The sequence below is a fragment of the Notothenia rossii genome (assembly GCF_949606895.1).
Source record: "Notothenia rossii genome assembly, chromosome: 7".
Taxonomy (NCBI): Eukaryota; Metazoa; Chordata; class Actinopteri; order Perciformes; family Nototheniidae; genus Notothenia; species Notothenia rossii.
In genome coordinates this window covers 68,475,201-68,502,230 of record NC_136905.1, presented here as the reverse complement: position 1 = coordinate 68,502,230, position 27,030 = coordinate 68,475,201, and the positions used below count along the sequence as shown (strand labels likewise).

The 27,030-nt window shown below is 41.4% G+C and overlaps 2 protein-coding genes across 4 annotated transcripts; one reads left to right on the top strand and one right to left on the bottom strand.

Moving 5' to 3' along the window:
* Positions 1-217: 217 nt before the first annotated feature.
* Positions 218-2,334, bottom strand: fcf1 (FCF1 rRNA-processing protein; the record flags this gene model as incomplete). Its single annotated transcript, XM_079691950.1, has 8 exons — positions 218-454; positions 562-656; positions 778-865; positions 946-1,018; positions 1,139-1,287; positions 1,377-1,448; positions 1,571-1,635; positions 2,248-2,334. 8 exons carry the CDS (start codon positions 2,332-2,334, stop codon positions 406-408), a joined length of 678 nt encoding a protein of 225 aa, XP_079548076.1. The 3' UTR covers positions 218-405.
* arel1 (apoptosis resistant E3 ubiquitin protein ligase 1) lies at positions 2,260-17,697 on the top strand. Of its 3 annotated transcripts, none has more exons than XM_079691947.1 (22): positions 2,260-2,395; positions 3,273-3,500; positions 3,958-4,126; positions 5,541-5,761; positions 6,169-6,240; positions 6,541-6,767; positions 7,595-7,832; positions 7,920-8,089; positions 8,260-8,440; positions 8,552-8,793; positions 8,915-8,992; positions 9,080-9,221; positions 9,320-9,441; positions 9,529-9,604; positions 9,741-9,850; positions 12,570-12,749; positions 13,075-13,200; positions 13,608-13,737; positions 13,851-13,909; positions 14,003-14,092; positions 14,164-14,339; positions 15,469-17,697. In XM_079691947.1, exons 2-22 carry the CDS (start codon positions 3,353-3,355, stop codon positions 15,569-15,571), a joined length of 3,060 nt encoding a protein of 1,019 aa, XP_079548073.1. In that variant the 5' UTR covers positions 2,260-2,395; positions 3,273-3,352; the 3' UTR covers positions 15,572-17,697. The 3 variants fall into 3 exon arrangements, with proteins under 3 accessions (XP_079548073.1, XP_079548074.1, XP_079548075.1); XM_079691948.1 differs by having other exon boundaries at positions 2,273-2,395; positions 3,256-3,500; XM_079691949.1 differs by lacking the exons at positions 3,273-3,500; positions 3,958-4,126 and having other exon boundaries at positions 2,326-2,395.
* Positions 17,698-27,030: the final 9,333 nt, after the last annotated feature.

The following is a 27,030-nucleotide window of genomic DNA, read 5'->3' as shown; positions in this document are numbered from 1 at the left end:
TGTTGAAGGTAAAATAAAATAAAAACAATAAAACACATTTACACCATAATATTTTTTAAATAATAAAGACCTTAAAACATCAAAAGAGAATGTGTGAAACTATATATGGAATTGATCAAGGTTATCTTTCCCATAGTAAATGAGCATCTTTGCTAATAAAGCAACATTTCCTCAACACATTAGGGTTGTTGTAAAAGACTGGAGACCAAAGACATGGAGCATTGCAACATTTCATTTATTTTCTTAACAAAATGTTTCATATGAACAACCAAATGTAAAGTAACTTGCAGTTTAGATCAAACCCACCCCACACCAAACAAAACAAACTACAAAATATACATGAAAGGAAAATCATTTAAAAACAGAAAAGTGGTCTATTTACAGGTCCATCCCAGCTGTAGAAGATTAAGACCTTGGAGCACCGTAGTCATCAGGCATCCGTTCAATATTGAACCTGTATGAAAAGAAAGAAAGAAACATGTCCATAAATCTATTTCACATTTTATGCAAAAAAACAGATGTATAAAAAGCAGACGTATATTTCAGTCAAAATGGTGCTACCTGTGGTTTGAGATGTACATGATGGGCACCCCAGGGATCTTCCTGACTCTTCTCTTAAGATCTCTGTCCACAGTGGCCAGGATGTAACACTTGTGCTGTGGAAATGCATTAATGTTATTTACCTGTGCCAAAAACTTCAGAAAAATGAAATGCGAAAAATTACTTATAATTATTCACTATAATGATATGACACATTTTAAAATGAAAACATATTACCTGTGTTACCCTTTGGACCAAACAGTCATCGGCATATGTTCCCTTGTGTGTGCACGGCAGGCGCTCAAACCTCGGATCTTTGGCTATCCTGCAAAGCAAAACATTAACAAATGAATAAACAAAATAAGTTCAAGCCCTCCATGCAGTTTTATATTTAGCAGCTTGTACCTGAGTGCGACTCTGTACTTCATTCCAAGCTTTTCAATCTCAGCCATCACACAGTCTGTGATACATGGGATACCTGGATTGGATAAAATTGCAGAGGGGAAAAGAATGATTAGGAACGTTTTTGAATCATTGTACTGTATATAACAATTTGTTGGAGGAACGGGTCCATTATGCACTTGGCAATAGTACTTACATTTTGCATACAGGCAATCCATCATAGACTGAACAATGTCCAGTTTGGCTTTGATGGAAAAATTGATGAAATTGGTGTCGACTATAACGTGGTATGGTGGACCAAGCTGCGTGTTGTACTGGAAGAACAGGCAGGATGGGTACTTTGTCCTGCACAAAAAGTTAAAAATAAATCAAGTTAAGGAGCCACCCACCAAAAGTTCTTCATATAGTAATTAAATATGCTATAGCCAACTCACACTTCTCTCTCCTTGAGCGCAGAGGGGTCCTTCTTCTTTTTCTCTTTTGGTTTAGCCCGGTCCTTATCTTTTCTGAAAAAACAACAAGTTATGTTAAATAGGTATGCAAACTTGGCTGTATTAATAACATTGTGATGGATGATCAATACGTTTGTTAACTGTGGCTAGAAGACAGATAAATTATTAAAACTCACATTCTATTATCCTTCAGATTGATCATTCGTTTCATGACAGCAAACTTCTTCGTTTTCTGCTTCCCCTAGGTTAGACAAGTACAAACACAGAAATTGATTAAAACCAAGATATTACAACCAACAGTATGAAGCTTTTACAGAAGCAATTGACTTGTTGTGTAAGTGGAGGGTTTGAGTCAACCTCATAACACAGGCACTTTGTTGCTTGAACAGCATATTAACAACGTCTCTCAGCGTAACATTTACTTGTATAAACACTTAACTACACTGTACTGTCATTACTGAGGCAGTTTTTAGACAGCACTTTGAATTGTATAACGAGAGCTAAAGAAGTAATAAAACAAACACTGCATGTGTTAGCTAAACCTTGAACAATTAACTCAGACGTATCATGGTTTTAGGAGAATTAACTAACACTTACATGTATTTAATGTTGTGGCCAAGATCTTTACATTGATAAAAGTAAATGATATATTTAAACGCTTATTTATTTCTGCAGCTGGCGTACGGGTTAGCCTACTTTATGTTAGATAGGCTAGGCTAGCTAAACTAGCTCAGGAGCTTGCCTGCTATAAAAGCTTCGACGGCAATGTAGTAATAACACATAACATACTTTGATAGATAAGTATTATGAGTACAGTCTTGATGTTACTGTATAACATATAAATATGACATACCATGGTTAAAATGTTAGCCCACAGTTCTGAGTGAAATCTTCTCCCCTTCCCCTCGTGTGTTGTCGATGCGTTTACTATAGACGTCATCAGGAATCGACACGTTTTCTGCGCATTTTCCGGTTGCTAGGCTAATGCCCATCAGACGAAGGTAAAGACTGTCTTTATTTACATCAAATGAAAGTTTTCATTAGCGGTTTTTGTTTGTGTTAGAGTAGTATTGCATGCAATGTCTTATGAACGTGTTGTGGTGTGCATTTTGATAACCTCCATGGTTTGGCGAGCAGCTTCTGAAATGACGCTGACATTGTTGGCTAACTTGGCTAGTTAGCATTTCGCTGTCGTTTTCTAGTCAACTACTGTAGCAGCTTATTGGCACAGTGCTAACAGTTGTTAGCATTAGCCTCCAGCTTTACCTTGCGCTGCAGGTGACAATAGACCAGGGACAATTGATTACATTGCAGTTAGCCTGTGCGTGTTCCGCTCCCGGTGTTTTTGTTCCTTCTTTAAGCAACGTTTAAGAAACTGTACGGTACATCTGACCGCTTCGATATGTTATTTATTACGCTTTGTGGTTGTTTATACCAGTGGCAGTGGATGACATTTGGAAACATTATGACACCTGAGCTATCACTACCAGGCAGCTCATCGTTACCATCACCAACATCTGGCTGTTGTTGTTGTTGGTTGGGACTGAGACTGTTGTCAGACTGTCACTGTTAATGTTTCTTTGACGTTGACAGTTGGTCCGGGCTATACGAGGCTGGGGAGAGTTTATGACCATTCTTTAGCCAAGTTGTTCATGCATATTTCAGTGCTGGTGATTACATGGTATTCTCCCATCAGCCAACACCAAGGTGTCACTTAAATATTCATGCTTTCTTGGCTGAGCATGTTTATTGTAAACCACCTCAGGCATCTTGTCTGTTTGACCAATGTTCCTCTTTAAAATCCAATTCTTAAAAACCTTTTGTAAATGTATTTCAGTCGAACTGGTTTGAGCCTAAGCAGTTTCTCTCCAACTGTAGGAAACGTGTCAAGTCCCCTGGTGAGTGGCAGTTTTCCCTTGAGCACGGAGGGGTCTGAGTGAAGGCTGAAAGATGGTCTGATGGACCGCCGCTTCTTCCTGACCTTCCTCCTCTGCTCGGTGTCGTGGATCTTCTTCTGGGAAGTGCGCTGGAAGAAAGGAAAAGAGAGTCAAATTGAGGAATGGCTCCAAGGACATAGCCTCTCTCAGTACAGGCACTTATTTGAAGGTCAGTTGCTTACAGTTATATCTCCATTTGAGATATATTTAGATGGCCATTACAGTTTAGGCCTTTATTTGATGGTCTGATGTTGAAGGTAACCCGCAGGAGGTTACTTCTGCAAGACAGATTAGGATACTTGAAACTTTGGTTGGAACAGTTTCTCTAACCATTAGCTTTTAGAGCTTTGCAGGAATACCATGAATAAGTGTCATGTCTAACTGGATCCAAACTATGTTTAACGCAAGGAGATATTGTTGCTTATTGCTTTGACCCTGGTCATTTTTGTTTTAAACATTCAGGCTTACGAGATGCATGTATGCACGGACAATCAGCTCAGGCTTTGATACACTTTATTATAGACTTTAAGAGAGAGTATTTAAGCCTGTGCTGGGGCATTACTGATGCTGATTTGTTGGCTGGTATGTGATTGAGTATTTGTATGTGCTGTTCATGTGTCATCCAGATGTACAGTCACTGGAGGAACTGAGTCTGAGTGTACTAAGTCGTCTGGAAGAGGTGGTGAAGGAACAGCAGCGCTGGAGGGAAATTGAGGAGGCCCACATCCAGCTGCTCCGAGACTTTGCCTTCCAGGAGTGGCTTTGCTCCCAGAAATTGGAGCACTATTACCATACGTAAGCAATGAAAGGTCTTAACCTTTTACATTTACACTAATCTAGCCAACAATCGTGAGAAGCTTTACTTTTTCAGTAACAATCACTTATTGGCATGTCATCCGTATAGATTTTTCCAGGCATATTTTAGGCTTGAATTGGTTCTGTGGTTATGATCAGGTTTTATGCCGGTTATCATGGGCCATATCTATTTCTGTCCACTTGAGGGCAGCCTCTCCATTCATGGCTGGCTGAGCTTTGCTGACGCTGAGCTGTGCAGGCTGCAGTGTTTCAGAGGGTCACTGCAGTAAAAAGTACTCTTCACCGGCTGTTTGTGTAAGACCTGCAGCAGTGCAGGTGATGTGTATGTTGGATCATCTCTATTGATGCAGTCAGAACAGGCTATGCTAAGTAGTCATTCTGTTTTTCAAAATAAACAAAATAAACTTTCTGTTTAAGGAAAGTCAATGTTTCAAAGGTCAACTGTGTCTCTCAACTACTCATTCATTTCAGAAGGAAACTGTTTGGTATTTCTAAAGGGACACTGTGTCACATTTTTCAATGTCATGACCGTCACACCATTGCTGCCTCTATTTGAACCTTTCTTGGTAATGTCATTCTGGCAGAGCTTCAGTTCAGTGACTGTGTTGTGACAGAAGGTGAGCCTAGCACTTTACAAATATATATATCCCCTTGTAAATGGGGAAGTAGTGGATTGACATAAGCCACGACTTGTCAGATACATTGTGTTATTAGGAGTGAGAGGATAAAAAAGATCTAAGTATTTACTTTAAGAAAAAATAATGAGAAGATTGTTTTTTATAATTATAATTAAACAATTGCAATCACAAGGTAGATGATCAACCATGCTTCACACACTGAACTGGACCAAACAGCATGCTAGAAAATACACATTTAGCATTTTTCTGTACAAAGTTAACATTTTGTTGCGTCTGGATTGAAAATGTGTTTTCAAAAGAGAAAAAGGGTTTTAGTGTGTTTTTAGTCACTAAAGTTTGACTTTGCACATTACACCTTGGTGTTATCAGGCATTGACACAAGGTTTTACTTTTTGTAGATTTACAATGGGAGGATTATGTTTCAGTTTGACTGGTTTCATTGTCCTCTGCTGTTCTTATTATCCAACCCTTCTCGTGTAATACAGCTATACGACGGTAGTATTTTGCTAAGGCAGGATACACTGTGCTGCGCTGCCTCACCTGTTAGGTGATAAGATCCAGGTTGTAATCTATAGTTTGTTTTGTGTGTGGGACAAGCTGTTGTGTGCAGTCAGCACAGCAGACTTGGTCAACGGGGAGTCAGCAGTCAGAGTAGCATATATCTCTAAAGGGTGTACTTTTTAAGAGGCTAATCATCGCTACGACTCCTTTCAATCATCTCCTTTATTCACTTTCACTTCTGCTTCCCACCGCAGACTGAAGACCTTGCGTTGTATGAACCTAGATGATCTGTCTCAGTTCGACAATCAGCTGCAGCTCTCTTTAGCTGCCTGGGGATACTACTACGAGGACTACATCAAGCTGTCTACTGGCATCAAGATCCTCCAGAACTCCAGGGGGAGTCGTGACCAGGACTACGAGATCCGGCTGGTACACAGCCTGTCTGTGAGGCGTCTGAATGAGAAGTGGACAATTGGTAAGACACAGGTCATTTACTGCCTTAGACAGGTTTTTAGTTTGAATTGCTTTCCAAAGCTGCAGGGTATTAGGAAGCCTTTAGATGTAAGACGTAAACATAAAGTGGATTGTACTGTTGATAAGTGTTGTTTCTACAAGAGTCATAGCTGTTGAATGTGGCTCAAGTGTTACAATAGAGAAGTTCAGTTTTGCCTCCTCTCTGTATACAGAGTAACATTTGTTTGTTCTTGTCATTTGCTGTTCATTTATTTGACAGGACACCGTTTAAAATGCAGTGGTGCTGTTGTTTAGCCTTGGCTTATGTCATCATTCAACTATCAATCAAACCTTTGAACCTGTTGGTTTATAACATATAGTGTGTATTGTTTTCATTTGAATTATTCATTTGTACAATTGTCTTTTCAGAGGGAGCTCTCATATTTGGCTGTACTGTGGCGCTCTGCTTCTTGATAAGGGACCTGATGTTTTACGTGATTGGTGAGTTCACTGTATGCTGTTTGGGCGGTTATACTGGACCTGGAATGGCTGCTACATGACTCATTTAGCTCTTTCTTCAAGCACTTTGAACCACTTTGAATTACCCGTTTGACAAATTGCTTTATAGTTTGTTTATATAAAGCCTTGGTAAAGGATTTGTTGTCAAGTTTTGATCCCATAAACCTTTGTCAAACTTTAGCCTTTTCTCTGTTTTATTGGTGACCAAATAATTACCTTGCATTTATTGCGCCCCCTTGTTCCAACAACTTTTCTCTTGTGCTTCTTCCCTTCTTGCGACAGGTGGAATTACTGTTTCCATCATAGCGTTTGTCTTCACCATTAAGTTCCTCTGTGAACTTGCAGCGAGGGTTGTCAGCTTTCTGCAGAATGAGGATCCAGGGCGACGCGGCGACCGCAGCATCTACGACTATGTCCGGGGCAACTACCTGGACCCCCGCTCCTGCAAGGTGTCTTGGGATTGGAAGGAACCGCAGGAAGTGGGCCAGACTATGAGCTTTAGAGTCCAGGTGATGATTTATTCCTAACAGTCTTTTAAAGGTTTCCTATCATGCTGTTTTTAGGCATTTATTATGGGTCTCAGATATATGAACAAATATAAAGAACATGTCTATGATGTGTTTTCCTCAAAATACCAAACAGATCACCCATTCCAGCCATGCCTCATACCCCTCTATTTCAGCCCTGTTACTAAAGTGCTCATTCTGGGTCCTTAGCTTTAAAAAAAAAAAGGGGGATGGGAGCTAATGCCTGCTCAAAATTCTACCGAGAGATTCTCAGCTAAATGCTGCCGTCATTAAATGCCATCATGTTCAAAACCACATCAAGGAATATTTCTGAAACAGTATGGAGCTCAAATGCTTTTTCTCTTGCGGGTTTACTACAATGTGAGTTCCTTTCTTTATTTCCTGCTTTTTTAAACATACTCTGTCCAGTACAGGTTAGCTCTGAGTGTTCGCGATGCTTGCTAATGTAAAAAAGACCATATTACGTCCAAAACACGTCAGGCGTTGCTTTCTGATAGCGAAGTTTCTGATAGTGCCGTGGGCGTAAAGCCAGCTCACATTTCCGATATTACGTCATATCGGATGCAAATCTGGATCAGCTCCGTTGTACTCCCTGTACGAAGGAAAAGAGAGAGGGTTTTGTTTTTCTGACACTTTGTGGGTTCCCTGACACACCGGGGACACACATTTATGTACAAAAGACATCAAAAAGTGCATTTTGCATGATAGGACACCTTTAATGTCTAGTCTCATTGACTTTAAGTGGCTCACGCATGCAGCAGTGTCAGAGAATATTTGGTCTGCAGTTATTCATCTTTTTGTCTTCTCAGCTTTTCTATAAGAATGGCCAGCCTTTTCCCGCCCACCGGCCTGTAGGGCTGAGGGTCAACATCACCCACATCGAATTGGCTCTGGACATCCCTGTGACGCAGGAAGTTCTGCAGGAACCAGAGTCCAACGTAGTCAAAGTTGCCTTCACTGTGCGCAAAGCCGGGCGCTACGAGGTAGCTGTCAAGCTGGGTGGCCTCAACGTGGCCTACAGCCCTTATTACAAGATTTTTCAACCAGGTATTTCTGCTAAATCGTATTCTTCTGTGTTTGGTTATTGATTTGACTCGTATTTATTGTTTATTTCTATTCTTTTGTTCAAATCAGGAACAGTTGTCCCATCAAAAACCAAGATAGCCTACCATTTCTCCACCCTGGTGCTAACTAATGGCCAGCAGCACACTTTGCAAATTGAGCCGAGGGACGAGTATGGAAACCCCACCAGTAACTCCGCATCTCTCACTGATGAAACCAACTACAGCGTCCACGTGCACTCTGTAAGGGAACACACCCCCTTTCTACTTGATTTACTCATTGATTTGGACTGTAAAAATGAAAGCCAGGATTGTTCAGCCTTCTGTTCCCAATTGCACAGTCCACTAACTTTACAGCGCAGCAGAACAAGTCTCTGAGCTGGGATTCATTTGAGTTTCCTTGTTTCTTGTAGCTGGGCACGGGGGATGACGACAGTCTGGAGGAGTACTACAGTAAGTCAGTGACCCTCAACAAGCAGCAGTGCCAGGTTCTGCTGAAACTCACCCTGAGGAAGACGGGCTGCTTCAGGGCCCGCATCTCCTACACAGACCAGCCGCTCAGCAACGGGGAGTTTGATATTATTGTTCTCAGTGGTGAGCAACCTTTACATGCTTAAGGAATTATACACTACTATAGTAAAAACACAGTGCTTTCTAGTCTGTGTTTCCAATGCATGATACTCATACTCTCTTTGCTTATTACAGAGAATGAGAAGGCCTGTGTGGAGAAGAATGTGTCCACTCCAGGCATTAGCATCTACTTTGAAGCGTACCTTTACAGCAATGGGAACTACAGTTCCTCATGGCAGTTTCCCGCCTCCTCTCTGCTGGCCCCCCAGAGGAGGCCCTCCATGGGAGAAGAGGAGGATGAGCATGACTCTCCTGTGGAGGGACAACCTGAGAAGGTCAAGAAACCAAAAAAGGTCTACTGCTACATATCGCCAAAGGTAAGCGTGTCATGTATTGGTTGTTTTTCCTCTTAACCTTTTGGTTGTGTGACTGATGTCTTGTATATGAGAGGATAGAACTCAACATGTGTTAATGAACAATGACTTCTTTGTCAAACAGCAATTATCCGTGAAAGAGTTCTACCTGAAAATTATTCCATGGCGCCTTTTCACCTTCCGAGTATGTCCAGGAACGAAGGTAAGCAGCAGTGAGTCGTAAAACCCTGGGACACTTTGGTTTGATTTAATTTACCACGCTAACCATAATATTCTGTTCTTGCTTCAGTTTACCTATTTTGGTCCTGACCCCGTTCACAAGTATCTAACTCTTGTGGTGGATGATGGGATACAGCCTCCTGTGGAGCTCAGCTGCAAAGACAGGAACATCATGGCTGCCACCTTCATTCGCTTCCTGCATAAGAACATCGGTTTGTTCCAGTCTAATGTGATGCATTCGCGTTGAGAAGTACTTAGTAAATACCCTCTTTTAGAGACTGTAGCTATAATCTGATGGTGTTGTCCACAGGTGGATCTGAAACGTTCCAAGACAAGGTGAACTTCTTTCAACGTGAACTCAGGCAAATCCACGCAAAGAGACCTCGCACCAAGACCTGCCTCAAAATCACTCGGCACACTATTCTAGACTCGGTGAGTGCTGCTCGTCAATATACAAATGGGCTTGTTATCATGTGATTGTTTAGATTCTTATTTGTCTTTTCTCTTGCTGTTGCTCAGTCCCTGAAGGCTACCAGGAACTTCTCTGTGTCCGACTGGAGTAAGAACTTTGAGGTCGCGTTCCAGGATGAGGAAGGTAAACATTTAGCTGCAAGCACTTCAAACCAAAAAGATCTTAAAATAACACAGGAAATGGCATCAAAATGAGAGTTACAGACATAGTAACTTTGTTAGATGAACACACTGCTAAAACCTTTGACACTTCTCTGCAGCTCTGGACTGGGGAGGCCCTCGCAGGGAGTGGTTTGAGCTGGTGTGTAAGACCCTCTTTGACACCTCCAACCAGCTGTTCACTCGCTTCAGTGACAACAACCAGGGCCTGGTAAGTTAGTCTTATTACCCCCGTCCCCTTTCAAAACACCTCACTGAGGCTTAGGTTACATCTACACTAAGTACTGCTTAAGAAATAATATCTGTCTATACTAATATACCTAAAAGCATCCATAGGAAGGAGATTGTCTACTATTCTATTATTTAAATATTTAGTTTTAGCTCCATAGTTACCAAACACTCACTCACACAAACACACACTCAAAGAGAAAGGAATTGTGTTCGTTTTTCCGCACTCAGTTACAACCAGGTTACTATGGCAACATTTTACTATATTTTGTTCAAGAAATGTGGCCAATACACGTCGCAGAACAAAACGAGCATAGATAGCAAAAAGGCAGTCATCGGATTTATATTTATTTCCCTCTTGAAAGCTGCTAACCATGCCTTTTAAGCATGTTCTCTGCTAAGCAATGCTAGCATAGAGAACAACAACTGAAATGTGTTATGTTTAACTGAAACCTGAATCTGGAAAAGTGTCTCGTGATGTGTCAATTAGGGAAGGGAATCTAATCAAGAAATATATCCTTTTTTAAAATGTATTCCATGAATTGGTATTATCTCATTTAAAGTGGACCTAACATGCTATATTTGAATAATATAGTGTAGGACCATACCTATATAAGGCATATTTATACTTTTTATTTTTCAAAATACAAAACAGATCATGCATTTTAGCCATTCCTCATTTCGCTCAATTTAACACTGTCTTTTCATGGGCTGATTCTGTGAGAACAGCACCATCTACAGGCATGGCATCAGTGGCGTTTTCTCCTGGAGGCCAAGGGAAGCCAGGCTTCCCCTGTTTTTTTGGATTATAGTTATCATTTTAATAAATAAATAAAAACACTTCGTTTAGTTTCGGAAATGCATTGTTGTGTGTTGCTGCCGGCCCGTCTCTCCCCCATTCTCATTGAGTATTTTACAAATAGTGAAACAGCGCCCCTCTAGATGTTATGGTGAAACAGTAGATTGCACTCTCTGTTGCGAGAGGAGGCCAGCCGAAATTTGCTTCCCTTGGTGAAAAAAAATTGAGGGATTGACCAATCAGATGAGGCTCACGTCATGTCCCTGCCAACCTGTGATTGGTCAGGGCCATGCCAAGGGAAGCCAGAGGCGGCTGGCTTCCCTTGCCTAACAATCCAATCAAATTGCATCAATTTAGTGGTGCAGTGACGCGTCCCAAAAAGCGGAAGTAAGCTGCGCCCGGTTTCCCTCGACAAAAAAGCAACGGGATTTCTCCATAGGATTTTGGAAAATAGCTCGAAAAAAGGTCAGTGGAAAACGAACCTGTTAGGTAAATGCACGTTTTGTTCAGTCGGATAATATCCACATGTCTACCCTACTTTTATAATTTTCGAATGATAAATCTAATCGATAGAAGATAGATAGCGTCACTGCACCACTTACACCGCCGTTAGAAAGTAGCAAGCAACTGAAGCAAGTGCAATTATGGAGGGTGGAGATTTGGAGTATTTAATCAAAAATAATTGGACTAAACTTCCGCTGCAGCAGCAACAACAAATACAATCTGATGACAGGCCAATGCCCAAACTGGAGCCGTTTACAGCGAGGAACAAAGGAGCGAACCGGACGTAAAACGTTAAAGGTCTCCTGATTTAGTTTGTGAATGAATGCTTATTAGAGTTTCGGCTGGAGAGTGCGTGCGGACCTGTCGGTCAGATAACAGGCGTGTGTAAGTCCTGCATCTGTATGATACAAATGTGTGTAAAATGATACCGGGCGCTGTAATCACTCATCTGGTTACGTTATTACATTGACCACCACACCCCCCCCCCCACCCCAAAAGAAAGGACGTATTATTGGCTTCCCCTAATTTTTTCCCCACGCCACGCTACTGCCTGGCATATGTACTACAGCGTCTCCAGCGCTTTCGAACGGCAATGTCCGTGGCTGTCTCCTCCTGATTGGTGGAGTTGGCCCAATAGCCGTAGCGCCACTTCTGTGATGTCAGAGAAGTGTTCAAATCTGGATCAGTCTGTATCAGATCCGTTGCAGCCCCTTTTTAAGAGATTTGGGTATGGAGGAAAATAGAGAGGGTTGTGTTTTCTGACACTTGGTGAGTTCCCTGGAACACCGGGGACACATATTCATGTATCAAAGACGTACAAAAGTGCATTTTGCATGATAGGTCCCCTTTAAGTATTTGTTGGTGTCATGTTGAAATCTTGAATGTAATGTAATCATACACCTACTCATCCTGTAAAAAGAACATTACCGTAATTTTCGGAGTATAAGCCGCACCTGAATATAAGCCGCAGCAGCGGCATACCACTCTCGGTTCCACTTTCACTTTTGCGCGCTACCTGTCTCACTCTTTTCCGACCTCCAGCTTTTCCTGCTGGAACCCGCCGCTTAAAGGTGGGGGTCCGCGGACCGGCCATAGAGCCCATAGAGTTAAAGTTGTTGGCCGTTAGCTGTAAAAATCCATAGATTAGCCGCACCGTTATATAAGCCGCAGCGTCGAAAAATAGGGAAAAAGGCGCGGCTTATAGTCCGAAAATTACGGTATATAGAAAAAAAACATCAACTTGACGTCATCTTTTTAAATTGTCTCTGTTTTAGCATTGTGGATTCTTGGCGTAAGCAAAGCGAAGATGATGAGATGAAATGTGTGGACGTAGCCTTGCTGTCCTCTAAAAGCTCAATAAGTTCAAAAGACAGAAACCCAGATTCCTCTTATTCTCCAGGTGCACCCTAACGCTGAGCGGCAGGCCCACCAGCGTCTGAAGATGTATGAGTTTGCTGGTCGTGTCGTGGGGAAGTGCCTGTATGAGTCCGCTCTGGGGGGGGCCTACAAACAGCTGGTCCGGGCTCGCTTTACCCGCTCCTTCCTGGCCCAGATCATCGGCCTCAGGATGAACTACAAGGTAAGGAACTCAGTGCATTTCAAGGAAAAAGCCTTTCCTCGGAAGTTGGAAGGTCATGTTTTCATTGTTTACTTCTCGATGTCAGCCGGTCTGTCTCATCACTCTCACATTCCCACAAAGCCAAGAAACCTAAATGATTTGTTGGCTTGTGTTTTATATCCGAAAGCAAGCCAATGTGTTTTGCTGTTTATCCAACTTCCTAAGATCTGTAAGTGGAGAAGTAAAGCCCAATCATGTTTTTATCCTTCCACGAGGAAGATGAAAAACCATGTTTACTTCAAAACGTCATTACCCTGTGTTTTCCTTTTTTATTTTCCAAATGCAGTACTTCGAGACGGATGACCAGGAGTTCTACAAAGCCAAGGTCTGCTTCATCCTAAACAATGACGTGAGCGACATGGACTTGGTGTTTGCCGAGGAGAAGTACAGCAAGTCGGGACAGCTGGAGAAGGTGAGGCAACACGTTGGAAGGGAACTCCCCCCTTTTATCCCTGATGTCATTTCACAGGACAGAGGAGCACAAAAACAAACTAAAGAAACCATATTGCTCGTCTGGCAAGCGTTTGTCTTGTTGAGGCTGAGCGCTGAGTTTACATAAAGCTGGATGAGTGGATTTTAAACTTTGTAGCATAGTTACACACAATAGCCGGCTGTGGGACTCCCTCTACTATACTAACAATGAAAAATGTGTGACAGCCTCTCACAAGTGTTGAACTGTATACATAGATTTACTGTAACAAAGGTTTTCCCACCCTCTATCGTTTACTGCCCACACATTGACAGATTTTTAAACTGTTTAATATCTTAGGCTCTTTTACGTATTATGACATTTATAACCTGCTGGTTGCTCTCTTACAGGTGGTGGAGCTGATATCAGGGGGATCTCAGATCGATGTGACCAATGAAAACAAGGTGCATTATCTAAACCTGCTGGCCCAGTACAGACTCGCCAGCCAGGTGAGAGAGGAGGTGGAACACTTCCTGAAAGGTGAGGAAACAAGCACAGCTGCAGTTGTCCTTCTTTCTTGTTTAGCCCACACCTGTAGTTTCAGATCTCTTGTAATGTGCACGTAGTTAGTGTCATTTCCTGATCTGTTGCAGGTCTGAATGAACTGGTTCCAGAAAATCTGCTAGCCATATTTGATGAGAATGAGTTGGAGGTATGTATGATGTTTATAATAGCAAATCAAGTTTTTAAAGAAACTGATACTGCAGGGGAATTCTACTTTTTTTTTTTCTTTTAATCTCTTCAGCTTTTGATGTGTGGCACCGGAGACATAAACGTGCTGGACTTCAAGGCCCACGCTGTGATTGTCGGAGGGTCGTGGCACTTCAGAGAGAAAGTATGTCGTTGGAAATCTCTTTTATCCATGTTCACAGCAGCAGGCCACTGATTTTTCTTTTCTTGCCACAGGTGATGAAGTGGTTCTGGGCCGTGGTGTCCAGCTTCACCCAGGAGGAGTTGGCCCGTCTGCTGCAGTTCACCACCGGCTCCTCTCAGCTCCCCCCCGGGGGATTCAACACCCTCTGCCCCTCTTTCCAGATCATCGCTGCCCCCACACACAGCACCTTGCCCACTGCACACACGTGGTGAGTACGAATTACATGAAGGTCTGAGCCCTTGATGCTTTAGTGATGTCAGTCTGTCAATCGATTGCTTGCTTTAATAGTTTTGTCTCAACATTAATTTGAACAAACTTTCAAAACAATATATATCTGACATTCATGGTCCTCAGAGGATGAATCCTACGCTTCATTCAGCCAAACCAACAGGTCAATGTTTTCTGTTTTTCTACTTTTAATAACCTAAAATGTACTAGATGGATTGGCAAGAAAAATAACTCAGACATTTGTATTTCCCAGAAGATTTATTATAAAGACTTTTGGGAACCCCTGAGTTTCTCCAGTGCCATCCTCAAGTCAAAATGTGATCTTTATTGCAGCTCTCTAGCCCGCTTTTGTTTCTCCACTGTTGTAGCCTATTAAAGGCATCATATCTAAATACTCTTTAAAAATGTATTTTATTTTTCAATTCTTTGGTTATTATCCAACAGTGTAAAAACGTGTCAGCAGTTCTTTGCGTTAAGTGCTAATTAGCACTCATTAATACTTATACGGTTTAATATGACTGTGCTAATTATATCTGATTAACATTGTCTAGTTTACATTGTCATTATGGACATGTAAGCAAGCTGACGTTAGCATTTAGCTCAAAGAATCATTGTTCACACTTTTCTATTCATAAAAAAGGCTAATACATTTTCAAAAGAACTGGGCACTGTTTCCTCAAACATCACTCAAAAACACGCAACTAGTGATTCTGTCCGGGGCTAATTTTAGCAGGCGGATTAGGACACATTCTCTCGTGAGTATCTGAATCAGCTCCATGTTGGATAGACTCACAAATAAACGATATTTTCTGTGCTTATGTTAATGACGAAACATGACTCCCAGGGCTCCTTGATGGGATTTTAATAGTTCTTTAATAACAATAGCACGGAGGAACAAGCTTCATCAGGCTAGGGAATATTTAAAATAAAGTCATGTTCGTTTTGTCTTTTCGTTGGATTTGTTAATCATGAAAAAATACAATATCAACACATCTTTAATGTTTAGAGCTCATTACACGTGAGAATGAGCGTGACTTATAAATGTTTTGTAAATGCTTCATCCGGAACTAAACATTCGCTGATTCCCTGTGGTCCAATTTTCTGTCCAGTTTTAACCAGCTGTGCCTCCCGACGTACGACTCTTATGAGGAACTGCACAAGTTGTTGAAGCTGGCCATCAGTGAGGGCAGCGAGGGCTTCGGCATGCTCTGACTCTCCATCCATCCAGGACACCACCGTGCACACTTCAGTGCAACGGTTTCCTGCTTTCATTTGCATTAACAGTGGGCATCTTGGCAGAGCATCACCCTCTCCCTATCAGTACTCTCTCAGGAGGAGAGGGCATTACAGGAAATCCCAGAAGGCTTTCCCGAAACTGGAACTCAGTCATTTGAACTCAAGTACTACTTTTATGTATATAAAATATCTCGCTTTTGTAAAAAAAGAAAACCAGGACCTGCTGGAAAAGGTCAGGTTTTGGCTAAAGTTTGCTTAGTTTTATATGTTTGAAAGACAAATAATTCTAGTGCAAAGGCCTTGAGTATTACATCATAAATGCTTCTTTTGCATTTTTCAAACTGAGGAACACTTAAGTGCAACAGCGGGCTACATGTGATGCGGGTGCCGTGCGCACCTACAGCACTTTGGCCTTAATCGATCAGGGACTGATGTGTGTTTGTAAATATATAATATCACTCTTTTATTCCAATACTTGTACATAATAGTGTGTATACATAGGTTTTCATCTCGTTACCTCTTTGGTTTAAAGTTCAAGGAGAAGGGAATCACTTTATTGGTGCACGTTTGATGGGTTGAGAGTTTATTTCATTTCTTTTTTCATCTGAGAAAGAATGGGTTTTAAAAGAAGCCAAGTAATTTCTATTGTTTATACATGTTTTTAACTTATTGTGTCTTTAAAATAATATTCGGGTTGACCCATTGTTTAAAATATGTTTGCCTGGAGTGGTAAATGTTGGTCTTAAGTTTTATAACCTGCCTTATTCATGCCCTTTGCCTCTGATTGTATCCAGAGAGGTGCGTAGGTGAGAGAAGCATAGTGGACAATAGTAAGTGAAAAGTATATCATGGCATTTCTACTACTACATGCAGCGGTCACTGTGTACGTTTGGGAGAGCCCATATATAACAAACACTTTGTTATATATGTATACTTTAACTTTTCCCTTCACAGCCTTTTTATGGATTTACCTCAGAATCTTCTATGGCACCTGTTCATCCTCTGACTCAGCTGTATATGTGCACACTTGTGGTAAACAGTACATATACAGTTTGTTCATAGCTGCCTCCTTCCCGTCCTGTACCTTTAAGGCATATTATCCCTCATCCTCAGTAAAGCGTTATATCAGAGGAGAATACGCCCTGTCCTTTGCTATTGTACAATTATTTATTTTGAATACGACGATTGTCAAAAATCCTGAGCCAACAGTTTTCTCCTTTCTTCCTCTTCATATTGTGTAGCAAGTTTTAGACTTTACACGTTCAATAGCCATTTGTACTAGTGTGTGCTGCCACTCAGTGTTTGTAGATCATTTAGGAAAATTCATGTTTGGACTGCAAAGTTTAAAAAAAGAAGAGTTATCCTTCACAATAGTACTTTCAATTTCACCCGCATAGCACTCTGGGTCCAGTTTCACATTATTCTCACAGTATGTTTGACTCGGCCACTAAGAGATTTCCTTATTTTCGAACGGCAAAGATGTCACATTTTGAAGTCAGCAGCAGGTTTGTATTGTGTTGGCTCACCAGAACCAACACAGTGTCCACTTGGGATTTAATGAGCGTTTGCTTGTGCTTTAGCTAGCCTTTTACAGTGTTAAGAGCTTTACAAGTGGGTTGATGGATTTGTGTTTGTTTGGGTTGTGCAATGTTGACCAGAAGTACTAAGAACAGCAAAAAAAAAGTGCTTATGAAAATATTTTCAGCACACATAACAATGGCTGATATCATATTTGCCAGAAGTAAAAGTAGTTTAAGCATTACATGTGTTAGTTGTTCGTTGTTCCATTAGAAATGACCGTTATAAGTAAACATGAAGGAGGTCTATGCTGTCGTTTTATGTTCTTGTTTAATGTTTTGCTTTTCATGAGCATCTACTTCTCGTTTTATTTAGTTATGTTTGGATTGTTTCTGGGCTACATGGCCCGAGTGTGACTTTTAGCAATGTAGATATTGTGAAATATTTGCCTATGACTTTGAAGCTGGGATACTTCTTTTCTTTCCTTTTTTTAAATGGCAAGTCATTGCTGACGAATGTTTGAGATTCTCTGCACTGCAGGTCCTTTTGTTTATGGGAATAAAAAATGATGGACTAAATTCTTATCCCTGTATCACACTTTTTGTGTATCTCCTGTGGATTGTGCTAAGCATTGTGATTACAGACCCTTTTAAAATTTTCAAACCTGGATTTGAAATGGCTTATGGTGCTGTGAATGCCGACCAATGGTTCCTGAAAGTGCAAAGGTTTTCTGAAACATAATGAAAGTTAGGTTTATAGTGTTTTTGCATTTATTCATGCTTAAAGGTCACCTATTATGTAAAATCCACTTTTTCATGTCTTGTACACATCAACATGTGTCCTCCCCTCTGTGTAAAGAGATTCTGAAAGTTTCAGGAAAAAAGATTCTCTCACTTTTTTCCTGATCCATTTATATAAAAACCTGTCTGAAAATGAGCTGATCAGATTTTGGCCACTGTATGATGTCATAACGATTTTTGGCTTATGTAACCATTAGCCAATAAGCTACCAAGGTAACAGAGAATCAGCCCTTTTGAAACGGGGCTGAAACAGAGGGGATTATGGGATGCCATGATCTGTTTGGTGTTTCGAGCCAAACACTTCAGAGACATGTTTTGTATATATCTGAGACCTATAATATATTGATGAAAAACAGTATAATAGGAGACTTTTAAGAACAGAAAAAATATGTGTGACTTGCAACACCTCCTCACTGGTAGAACCATTTTCCTAATACAGAAGACAACAGCTTTGATTATAGGAGGACTTTATAAACATATCAATGCATGTAAAGACATCGGCTACACTGATATATAAGTCCCTGGGCCATGCATGTTTCAGACACAAGGGGGCACTGATCCTACATGTTACATGATCATCCATGATTGGAGGATGCTTCCTCTGCTGTCTTCCTACGGGACAGCTGAGCAGCAGTGAATGATGAGGTGCTTTCCTGTCTTCAGCTGACCCTCCACACTTTCTGAGTATCCCCTCCATTACAGACATTTCTTATTTCCCCACACACATACAATACATACCTCACAAACCCCAAAAATATACAAAGTTCATTCAAACCTCCTGGTTCCACGTCCACAAGCTTAATGGAATCAGTCTTTTGAGAGCTTTTCTGTGTATGAAATGTGATCAAACCAAACTGGACAACAAAGGCTCCTTTTTCCTTTTACCATATGAAGATGGCATAACTGAGAGCCATATCGGCACAAGATGGAAAGACTAGCACTGAATGAATGTTTGCTTCCTGAGTCATACAGCGTCTGATACTGGACTTTTTTTAATTGCTTTGCTCGGACATGCTGGCCCTCCACGCTACACCCACGTGTTCCTGGCGCGTCTCCTCACGTTGTGTTCTGAACACTATCAGGAGCACTATGAAAGGCATCTTGAAGTACTTGGAAGGCAGGACTCCAGTTATTTGGTCTTGGCATGCACCTGTGGATTTACATAATGGTCTCTCAAATTTCCCCCAGGAATGCTTGCTAAAGAGTGACCACAAATCAGAAGTCATCCTCTGGCGCTCACGAAGAGCAATATACCATGTTGGAGCGCCTTTCCACGTCCAGAGAACCTGTGGGAGACCGCTCAACAACTATACTGTGCATTTTAGGGTCAGGGTTAGGTATCTTATGAAATTAATTCCCAGCAAAAACATGTTTTTCTTACAAATTTCCAGTGTATTCCATAAACATCTCCAGACCTGACTGGAGCTTGGTTTTGGGGTTTGGGGTTGCCAAGTTGCTGGTGAAAGCCAATTTATTGGTGGTTCTTCTCAACTAAAGAGTACAGTGCCTCATTTCCCATCTCTGAGTCAGACACCCTGCCTTTGAGGAGATCCGTCAGCTTCTATGATCAAAGGTAATTGTCCACAGACCGTGATCTTCACAGGGCAGAAGCCCCAAATGTGGCACGCAAGTATCTTTAGATCATGACCGCTCTCCCTTCTTTCTGCTAAACAGCCATGGGGTTGTCTGCTTCCCATTCCAACATGCAGGTCCTCATTACCTGATTGGACGCCACTGATTAACTGCCAACTGGATTGGCTGCAGGTATTCATCATCTGCATTGATTGGGCCGATTTAAAGGGCCAATCTTAATCAGGGTTGTTGAAGGACAGGAGAGCATCTTTCCAGCAGCCGACCTGGACTAAAGCTCTCCTCAGGAAGATTACCCTTTACTGTATTCTGACTTCATGTTACATGCAAAAGATCCTTCAGGCCTCAGTCCAAAACCCTGGACAACATCAGTGTTTTGGACTGAAAGACGAGTTCTCTTGCTCCTTTCACTAAAATGACTTTGGCATTTTTTGGGGTGGATTTCAACCTCAATCGTGCCTTCTGAAGTTTCTTAGTGTGAGTCTTAACTAAGTCCCTTTTATAAATGTTGACAGTGTGGCTCTGTAGTCAGCATTGTTGAGGTTTACGCAGAAAACAGCTGTGAGAAATGCAAATCACAGCGATGAAAACGGTTTGGCAACGAAGTGCAGCAAAGGAATGTATCGATGAGATACTGCTGCTGATTAAAGAGAATTTCCACTCATCTCTTGATATTTTACATATTTTCCTCCTATCAATCCTCTGAGATTTAAGTGCTGAGACATGGCTCTCAACACCCGAGCCGAGATGATGCGAGTCCACCACTGAACGACATGCGCGAGCAGCCACCCATAGATGAAACGGCTTCATTAAAATGCATTCCTCTATCAGAAGAAGATCTGCCAACACATGTTTTGGAAATGATATAAACGTCCACGCGTACAGCTGAGGTCAGAGACAAGCAGGAGCTTAGAGCTGCAAGCGCTCTTGAAAAACTGCAAGCGTGGAGATTAAGTGTCCCCTAGCTGATGGCTGTCCGTGTTTTATATGATGTCGGAGAGAGGCTATTGATTCATGGGGCTAGTTGTCCTGCTGGGAAGTGCAGCTGGTTTATATTTGGTGTGTCGGGAAACATTTCAGTCCTCTGTAAAGAAAGTGCCTCTAATGCAGACTGTCCCGCTGTTTGACAAACACCTCTGAGCCGCCTCACCCTTGTTGTCAGTGTGGTTGTTACCATAGCACTTGTGAAAACGCTATGAAGTGACATTCATACTGATGTCCTTCTGTAAGTGCAGAAAAGTGTTTTAGACTAGAATGCGGCATGGCTCATGGGATAGCAATGTAAAGTCATTTTGATCCAGACTGAACATCTCTGTTTCATAGATTGCCATGAAAGTTTCTACAGACATCCCCCGAGTATGAATCCCACTGACTTTGGTAATCCCTTGAACTTTCCTGGAGCACTACCTGCCGATCAAGGCTTTTACTTATCCTCTGAAATGTCTCAACATGTATCAGGTGGGCCAGCCACATTTTGTGCAGACATTCATTGTTCCCAGAGGAAGAAGTTTGATCACTTTGGAATCACCCCTTGACTTTTTCTGCAGTACAATGGATTGCCCTGTGTTTTTGTTCCAGATGTGAATGTCTCTTAATGTTTTATCTAGTGCCGTCATAAAGTCAGCATTTCAATTTGTGAAATAGGGTGGTTAATGAACAAATATCTTCAAAACATTTTAAATATCAGTTGTACTACATGATACTTGCTAAATAAGCATGCAGCAGTATGCCTAGTATTTAGTTCAAAACACAGCTGTGCCTGAGCTCACAGAGCCGATGGCATGGCTGTAGACTCTGAGTCTTGTCTGCCTCTCTCCTCATAAACTTCACCAAGTTAAATTAGCCCTTTAACTGTACATGCATGTTCCTGAACCATGGAGAAGAACAGCGTGGTTTACAAGTCCTCTTCTGATGTGAGGAAAAGCTGCATAGCTATGGGTTAGCGTCACAAGGTCAGCGGCAAAGTCACTGTCATTAATCCTCACCCTCTCAGTTAAACAAATAGAAAAATAAGCAAGACGTGATGGAATGCTTGCCACCCTCAGGGTCTTGAAAAGTGCCAAAGCCTTGGCTGGCACTGGTTGGTAATGAGCCTGGCATTGGCCTTCTTTCCGACCACAGCACTGCAAGCCAGCTCTGCATTACCCATGATGCTGAGCAAATCCTGCCTAACAGAGTAGCCATACATGTAAGCATTGAATACAATTAAATGTATTATGTCAACAAATGACACATCATTTTAAGTTTAAATAAAATATTGGGTTCAACTTAATATTATTGCTTTCCAGTAACCTAATACAATTATGTGCAATTCGTTGACATAATACATTTAATTAAAGTCAGTTTTTCCAGTGCAGTTCACTGAAAAAACTGAAACGTTGACTTTTATTAAATGCATTATTTCAGATTTCCCATAACTGTATTAGGTTAGTTCGATGAAATAATTTTCATATTAAATAAAAAGTATTAGATTCAACTTCATATTATTGCTTTCAACCAACCCAATACAGTTATGTGAAATGTGTATGTATAATACATTTAATTAAAGTCAACGATTCAGTTTTTCAGCATATGCTGTGTTTGTGGGTCTGTCCAGCCTTAAGTGACCTTAAATGCATGGACATTTCTATGGATTTGTGTTTGTATTAGATTGACATGTAGAATGGTTTCTTTCATAGGCTTTTGTTTCCAAGTTACCTTCCTGCTTTGCCCAAATCTAACAAAGCTGGACCTGAAGCATCGCACAGCATCCCCCTTACAATACCTAAACCTCAGTATTTGTGAATAAACCACTGTGTTGGTCTGTGGTTTGGTCACCTCAGTGGGGAATTTACTCACTCATACTTTCTCCTGTTAGATCATGAGGTTTGAAATGAGTTTCAATGACCACAGCCGTGCAACCACAACAATAGTAGCCACATCTGGCCTGCACATTTGCCATCTCCCTTTTGTGTACAGATCAGCAATGGCCAGCTTACAGAGTGTTTACAGAGCAGTGCCACATATCACCTCCACCTTCACTGCGCTGTGAAGTCTGATCTGTTGGAAGGAAAACTGTTTGACAGCAGCATTATAGATGTCGGTGATGTTAATAGGATTTTGAATTTGTGCACGTTTAGCTTGGCTCGAAGACGGTGGTGTGTGAGAGTGTAGGCTGGCACCATACATATATATACTCAAGAGGAACTGCCAGGCACCTATGCGTTAGGGATCTGGATGAAAGAAGGAAAGGTAAAGCACACCTGCTGGAAAGTGCTGATTGAGGGGAAGCATATTCCTGTTTGCTGCCAAGTCATCTCGAATAGAGATGGTCAGCACAGGAGGGACCACCCCAGTGAGAGAGGGGAACAGGGTGAGGCTCTGTTCGGACTGACAGGAAGATTGACTGCATCCTATCAGCCGCGGCTTCCAAAACGTGCCCAGCTCTCAGTTTAGATAATGACAGACTGCCGCTTAAACCCTTTGAAGAAGAGTCCATGTTTTCAGCCTGATTTCATTTCAGCTATGTTCTCAAGAATATCAGATTCACATGACTCCTCTTGACAGCCGTGGTCGCGTGTAAAAGTCGGATTCAGTGTATGTAATCATGAGGAATAAGCTATACGACATAATATTTTCCACAAATGGTTTCTCCTGCAGCCCCCTGCCTAATAAAGTTATCAGGTTCCAGGTGCTAGGCAGACCAAAAGGACATGATGTAACTCATCCAGGCCCCCCTCTGCTTTCTGTGTTAGCATTGTGGGTCATGGCAGGAGTCTCTTCCTGTTTGAGGGTGTCAGCCACCCAACGGGATGATGAGGATACCATCCAGGACACCCTGGGGACGACGTTAAAGGCAAAAGACAAGTGAGGACATGAGAGAGGCCACGGACATGGCAGAGAGTGTTTGCTTTGCTCAGAGTGTGAACTATGCGAGGATGTGCATGTATATTTTTCTTTTGAAAGGTGGGCCGTTGAAACGAGGAGCCCCCATCAAGGGTCATCACAGGGCTGCAACAAGAATATCAGAAGAGAAACATGTATTTTTAACTACACTTTAAGGCATGTGACATTAAAGACCCTTTGCTTCTTCTCATTTTCTGAACTCATGACTTCACACATTTGTTTACATGATGAGAAATATGACTCATTCTCTTTGAGTACTTTCAGAGAAAAAGAGTGTCTGGTTTTATGCTATAAGCACGAGGAGTTAATGGGGGTCTTTGTGAGCAATTAGGCAAAGATAAGAGTCATGTGGCGCTAAGAAAACAAAGGATGCATTTATGCTTTACAGTTTACATCAGAAACATCAAAGTAAAAAACACTACAGATAGAGATCCAAAAGGGAAATAGCTTGAAGGGCCGACAGGAGGTCAGTCAAAGAAAATACATATTCATGCTGACATGCAGTGATTTGTTTGCTTCATTTGGACAAACCCAGAGATCGGGGAAGAAGGCCCATTGGTGACACTTTCCGAGCCGTGAAAAAACACAGCAACCTTTGATATCCGTCTTATCATCTGCCATCACACTGCCATAATCAATGAGATTGGCTGTTAAGATTTGGTGTCCCCCCCCCTTCCCCTGCTCGTTGTTTCTTTCCCAGCAGCACTCCTGCCCAATTAGCCAAACATAATTCACAGATCTGATGGAACCTCCCACTCTTTTTGAAAGCGTCCAATCCTAGACCGCCATCATCATTTCAAAGGCCTTTTCCTTTTGCAGAACAGGCCAACTACTCCACAAGGAGGTACAACATGTCATCTGATGCCCAGTATTGTCCACAGACTGCGGTTGATATAGTTTCCATCCGTTGAATGAATCTGTGATCTTTTTGCAGTCATTAGCGAACGCAACAGCCTTTTGTGGCTAAGTAAACATTACGTCAGCAAAGAATTTCCCCAGAAAGATCTCTCCAAGGAGGCTACACAGGAATACACTTCCAATTTCCAACACTTAAGTTTCCAGTCCAAATTCACGTATTTATCACCACATAAATATGAAAATCTTCCATTTTCTGTCATTTTGCTAAGTGCAGAAATGACATAATAAAGGCAGTTATGCAACTAGAGGAGTTCCCGGGTGTTTGTGACAAGGAGACGGAGCTATTTTGTGTTTAGTTTGTGATTAACAGCCCCCAGGTTGCTTCCAGATGTGGCTTGGGCTCAGACACAAGCTGAGTACATTTTGGTTGATCAATTTCCCCTAAAAAGAGTGACCCCACACAACACTATCCATCATCTTAAGACTTAGGGGTGACGCAATGATCTAATAAGTAGATCTGACTCTTGCTTCAAACAGGGAATCATTCTTTAAGCTAAATGGTGGACAGATGGTCGGTCCCTCTGCAAGTAATCTAAAAAGAAGGCCTGTGATTACCAAACCTCTCATCACACACTGTCAATTGCTGAGATCAAAACAATAGGGTGATGGAAAACAGTAGTATGAAATTCCACAATCACAGCCTCTAATATTAGCCAGGGCTTTTATTAATAAAATCACTGACCACTTCTAACTTTGTTGTTTTGTTAGAACACAATAGAATCTGTATATTTCATACAGAGGCTGGAATCAATCTATGGACAACAAACAAAGGCTTGGTTGTTTATTGGTATCAATGACACCATTCCAATCTCCATTTGCCCATTATGAAATCCCCTGCAGTCCCTAAGACAATTTCCAAACACAAAAAAACCTGGTACAGAACAAAATGTGCAAGATTTTAAGCCATATTTTGCTATCTAAACATCCCACGCAGTCCTAATATACAAGCACTGTGATTGATTCCTCTCTGGGTTATCTTATCTCGAGGCCAACGCAGTAAAGTAGAAACAGTTGAAGGACAATTTTATGACGTTATCGTTTTGTTAACAGCCCTCGATAATTGTAATGTCAGTCATCGTGTATTTTTCTAGTCAGCTGTCAAACTGTTTTTATTCATTTGGTCATTTACCTCTTGCTTAGATAAACACGGGTCTGGACTGTGCCAAGACTGTCCATGAAGAATGGAGGGTGGGTATTACTTTGAGATTACAGGAACAACACCGGGTAATTTATCAGACTTAATTTCCTCCATAATGACAGAGTGACAACCTTGATATGCTCTTGTGTTTTCATTTTTCATTATTATATATTGCTCAAACCTTTCTCCTAACATTTGTCATATGCAAACCAAAGCTCCCATTGTTGAAACCCTAGACAATAAAGTTGCATCCTGGTTTTAATATATGAAACACAGTAGTGGAAAGTACATTTACTCAAATACCATACTTATGAACAATTTAAAGATATTTGTCTCTGTTCCCCTCGATTATATGTTACTAGCCTACTACACTACATCTAAAAACAAATGTGAAACTTTTTTCCTCCACTTCATCGATTTGACAGCTATATAATAATATAATAGTTTATGATGATATAATAATCATTCAGGAAATATGCTTTTCCCCTTCTTGCCAAGAGTGAAATGAAAAGATTGATGCCACGCATTTCCAGATGAAAAATGTTAAACTACCACACAAGAGACTCAAAATGATCGTAATTTAAGGAAAATGACAATTCTTTTAGTCAATTTAACATAAAGTGTTTGACCTAAAGGTCGCAATTCAATCCATCCAACACCAATTCCACAAGCTAAATGTATTTCACATACGTCTCTCCCCGAACTGATGGTACATGATGTTTAGTGGTCGACCATTGGTTCATCTACCTGGATGCGTTGCTCATGATGCCATGTGAAATCACGAGGATAAGCAGGATAAGTAAACTCACCTCCTCTGGCACTTGAGGCTGTTTAGCAGCATGTCTGTCTGCGGGCTTATTAAAACTTGGCTCCCTAATGAACATTCGCCCTTGAAGCCTGCTGAGTGCTTAGTGCTGCTCAGGAGACGGGGCTCTGGACACACGGGGCCTCTCTTCCTGCTCCCTACGGAGCGCTTGAGTATAAAACTTAGCTGTACCGGCAGGCCGGGTAGAGTCGTATAAACACTTTTACATTACACTGAACTGGAATGTTAACAAAAGACAGTCCACAGAAGATATTCTTCTTCTTTTTCTGTTGCGGAAATGCATTTTTGTGAGCTGATGGAGAGAACAGTTTTATTGGCTTTGTTTTTTGTTTATACTTTTGTCGTTGTCATCTTGTCATTTTTGCCTTGGGTGATATAAACCCCACTGCTGCGGCATGAGAGAGTGGGAGGAAAAGGCAGTTTCACATGGGCTTAGTGAGACCCTGCATTGCCATGACTTCTCACTCCATTGTCAACTTGCCAATTTACATGTGTGTGTGCAGTGGACCCACTTTGGTGTGGTTTAGGCTTGTATACAGTGTTGCACAATAACACATCCATTCTAACAGCTCCCTCAAGGGTGTGATTTATGAGCGGGGCAGCGAATGGGAGACTTCCAGGAACTAAATCCTATACTTAACAGACATGGAATTCCAATTTTGGAAAATTTAGACATCAAGCTATCCATATTATTTATCTATGACTGTTGAATCTATATATTTCTTTGAACTACTATGTAAAAGCAGTTCAAAGAAATTCC

What these genes read in the sequence shown, in the direction of transcription:
- arel1 (XM_079691947.1), top strand. Translation starts at nt 3,353, where the DNA reads ATGGACCGCCGCTTCTTCCTGACCTTCCTCCTCTGCTCGGTGTCGTGG. An exon ending in CCTGATGTTTTACGTGATTG is followed by an intron (nt 6,241 to 6,540) that starts GTGAGTTCACTG and finishes TTCTTGCGACAG; the next exon opens with GTGGAATTACTGTTTCCATC. An exon ending in GGTGGAACACTTCCTGAAAG is followed by an intron (nt 13,738 to 13,850) that starts GTGAGGAAACAA and finishes GATCTGTTGCAG; the next exon opens with GTCTGAATGAACTGGTTCCA.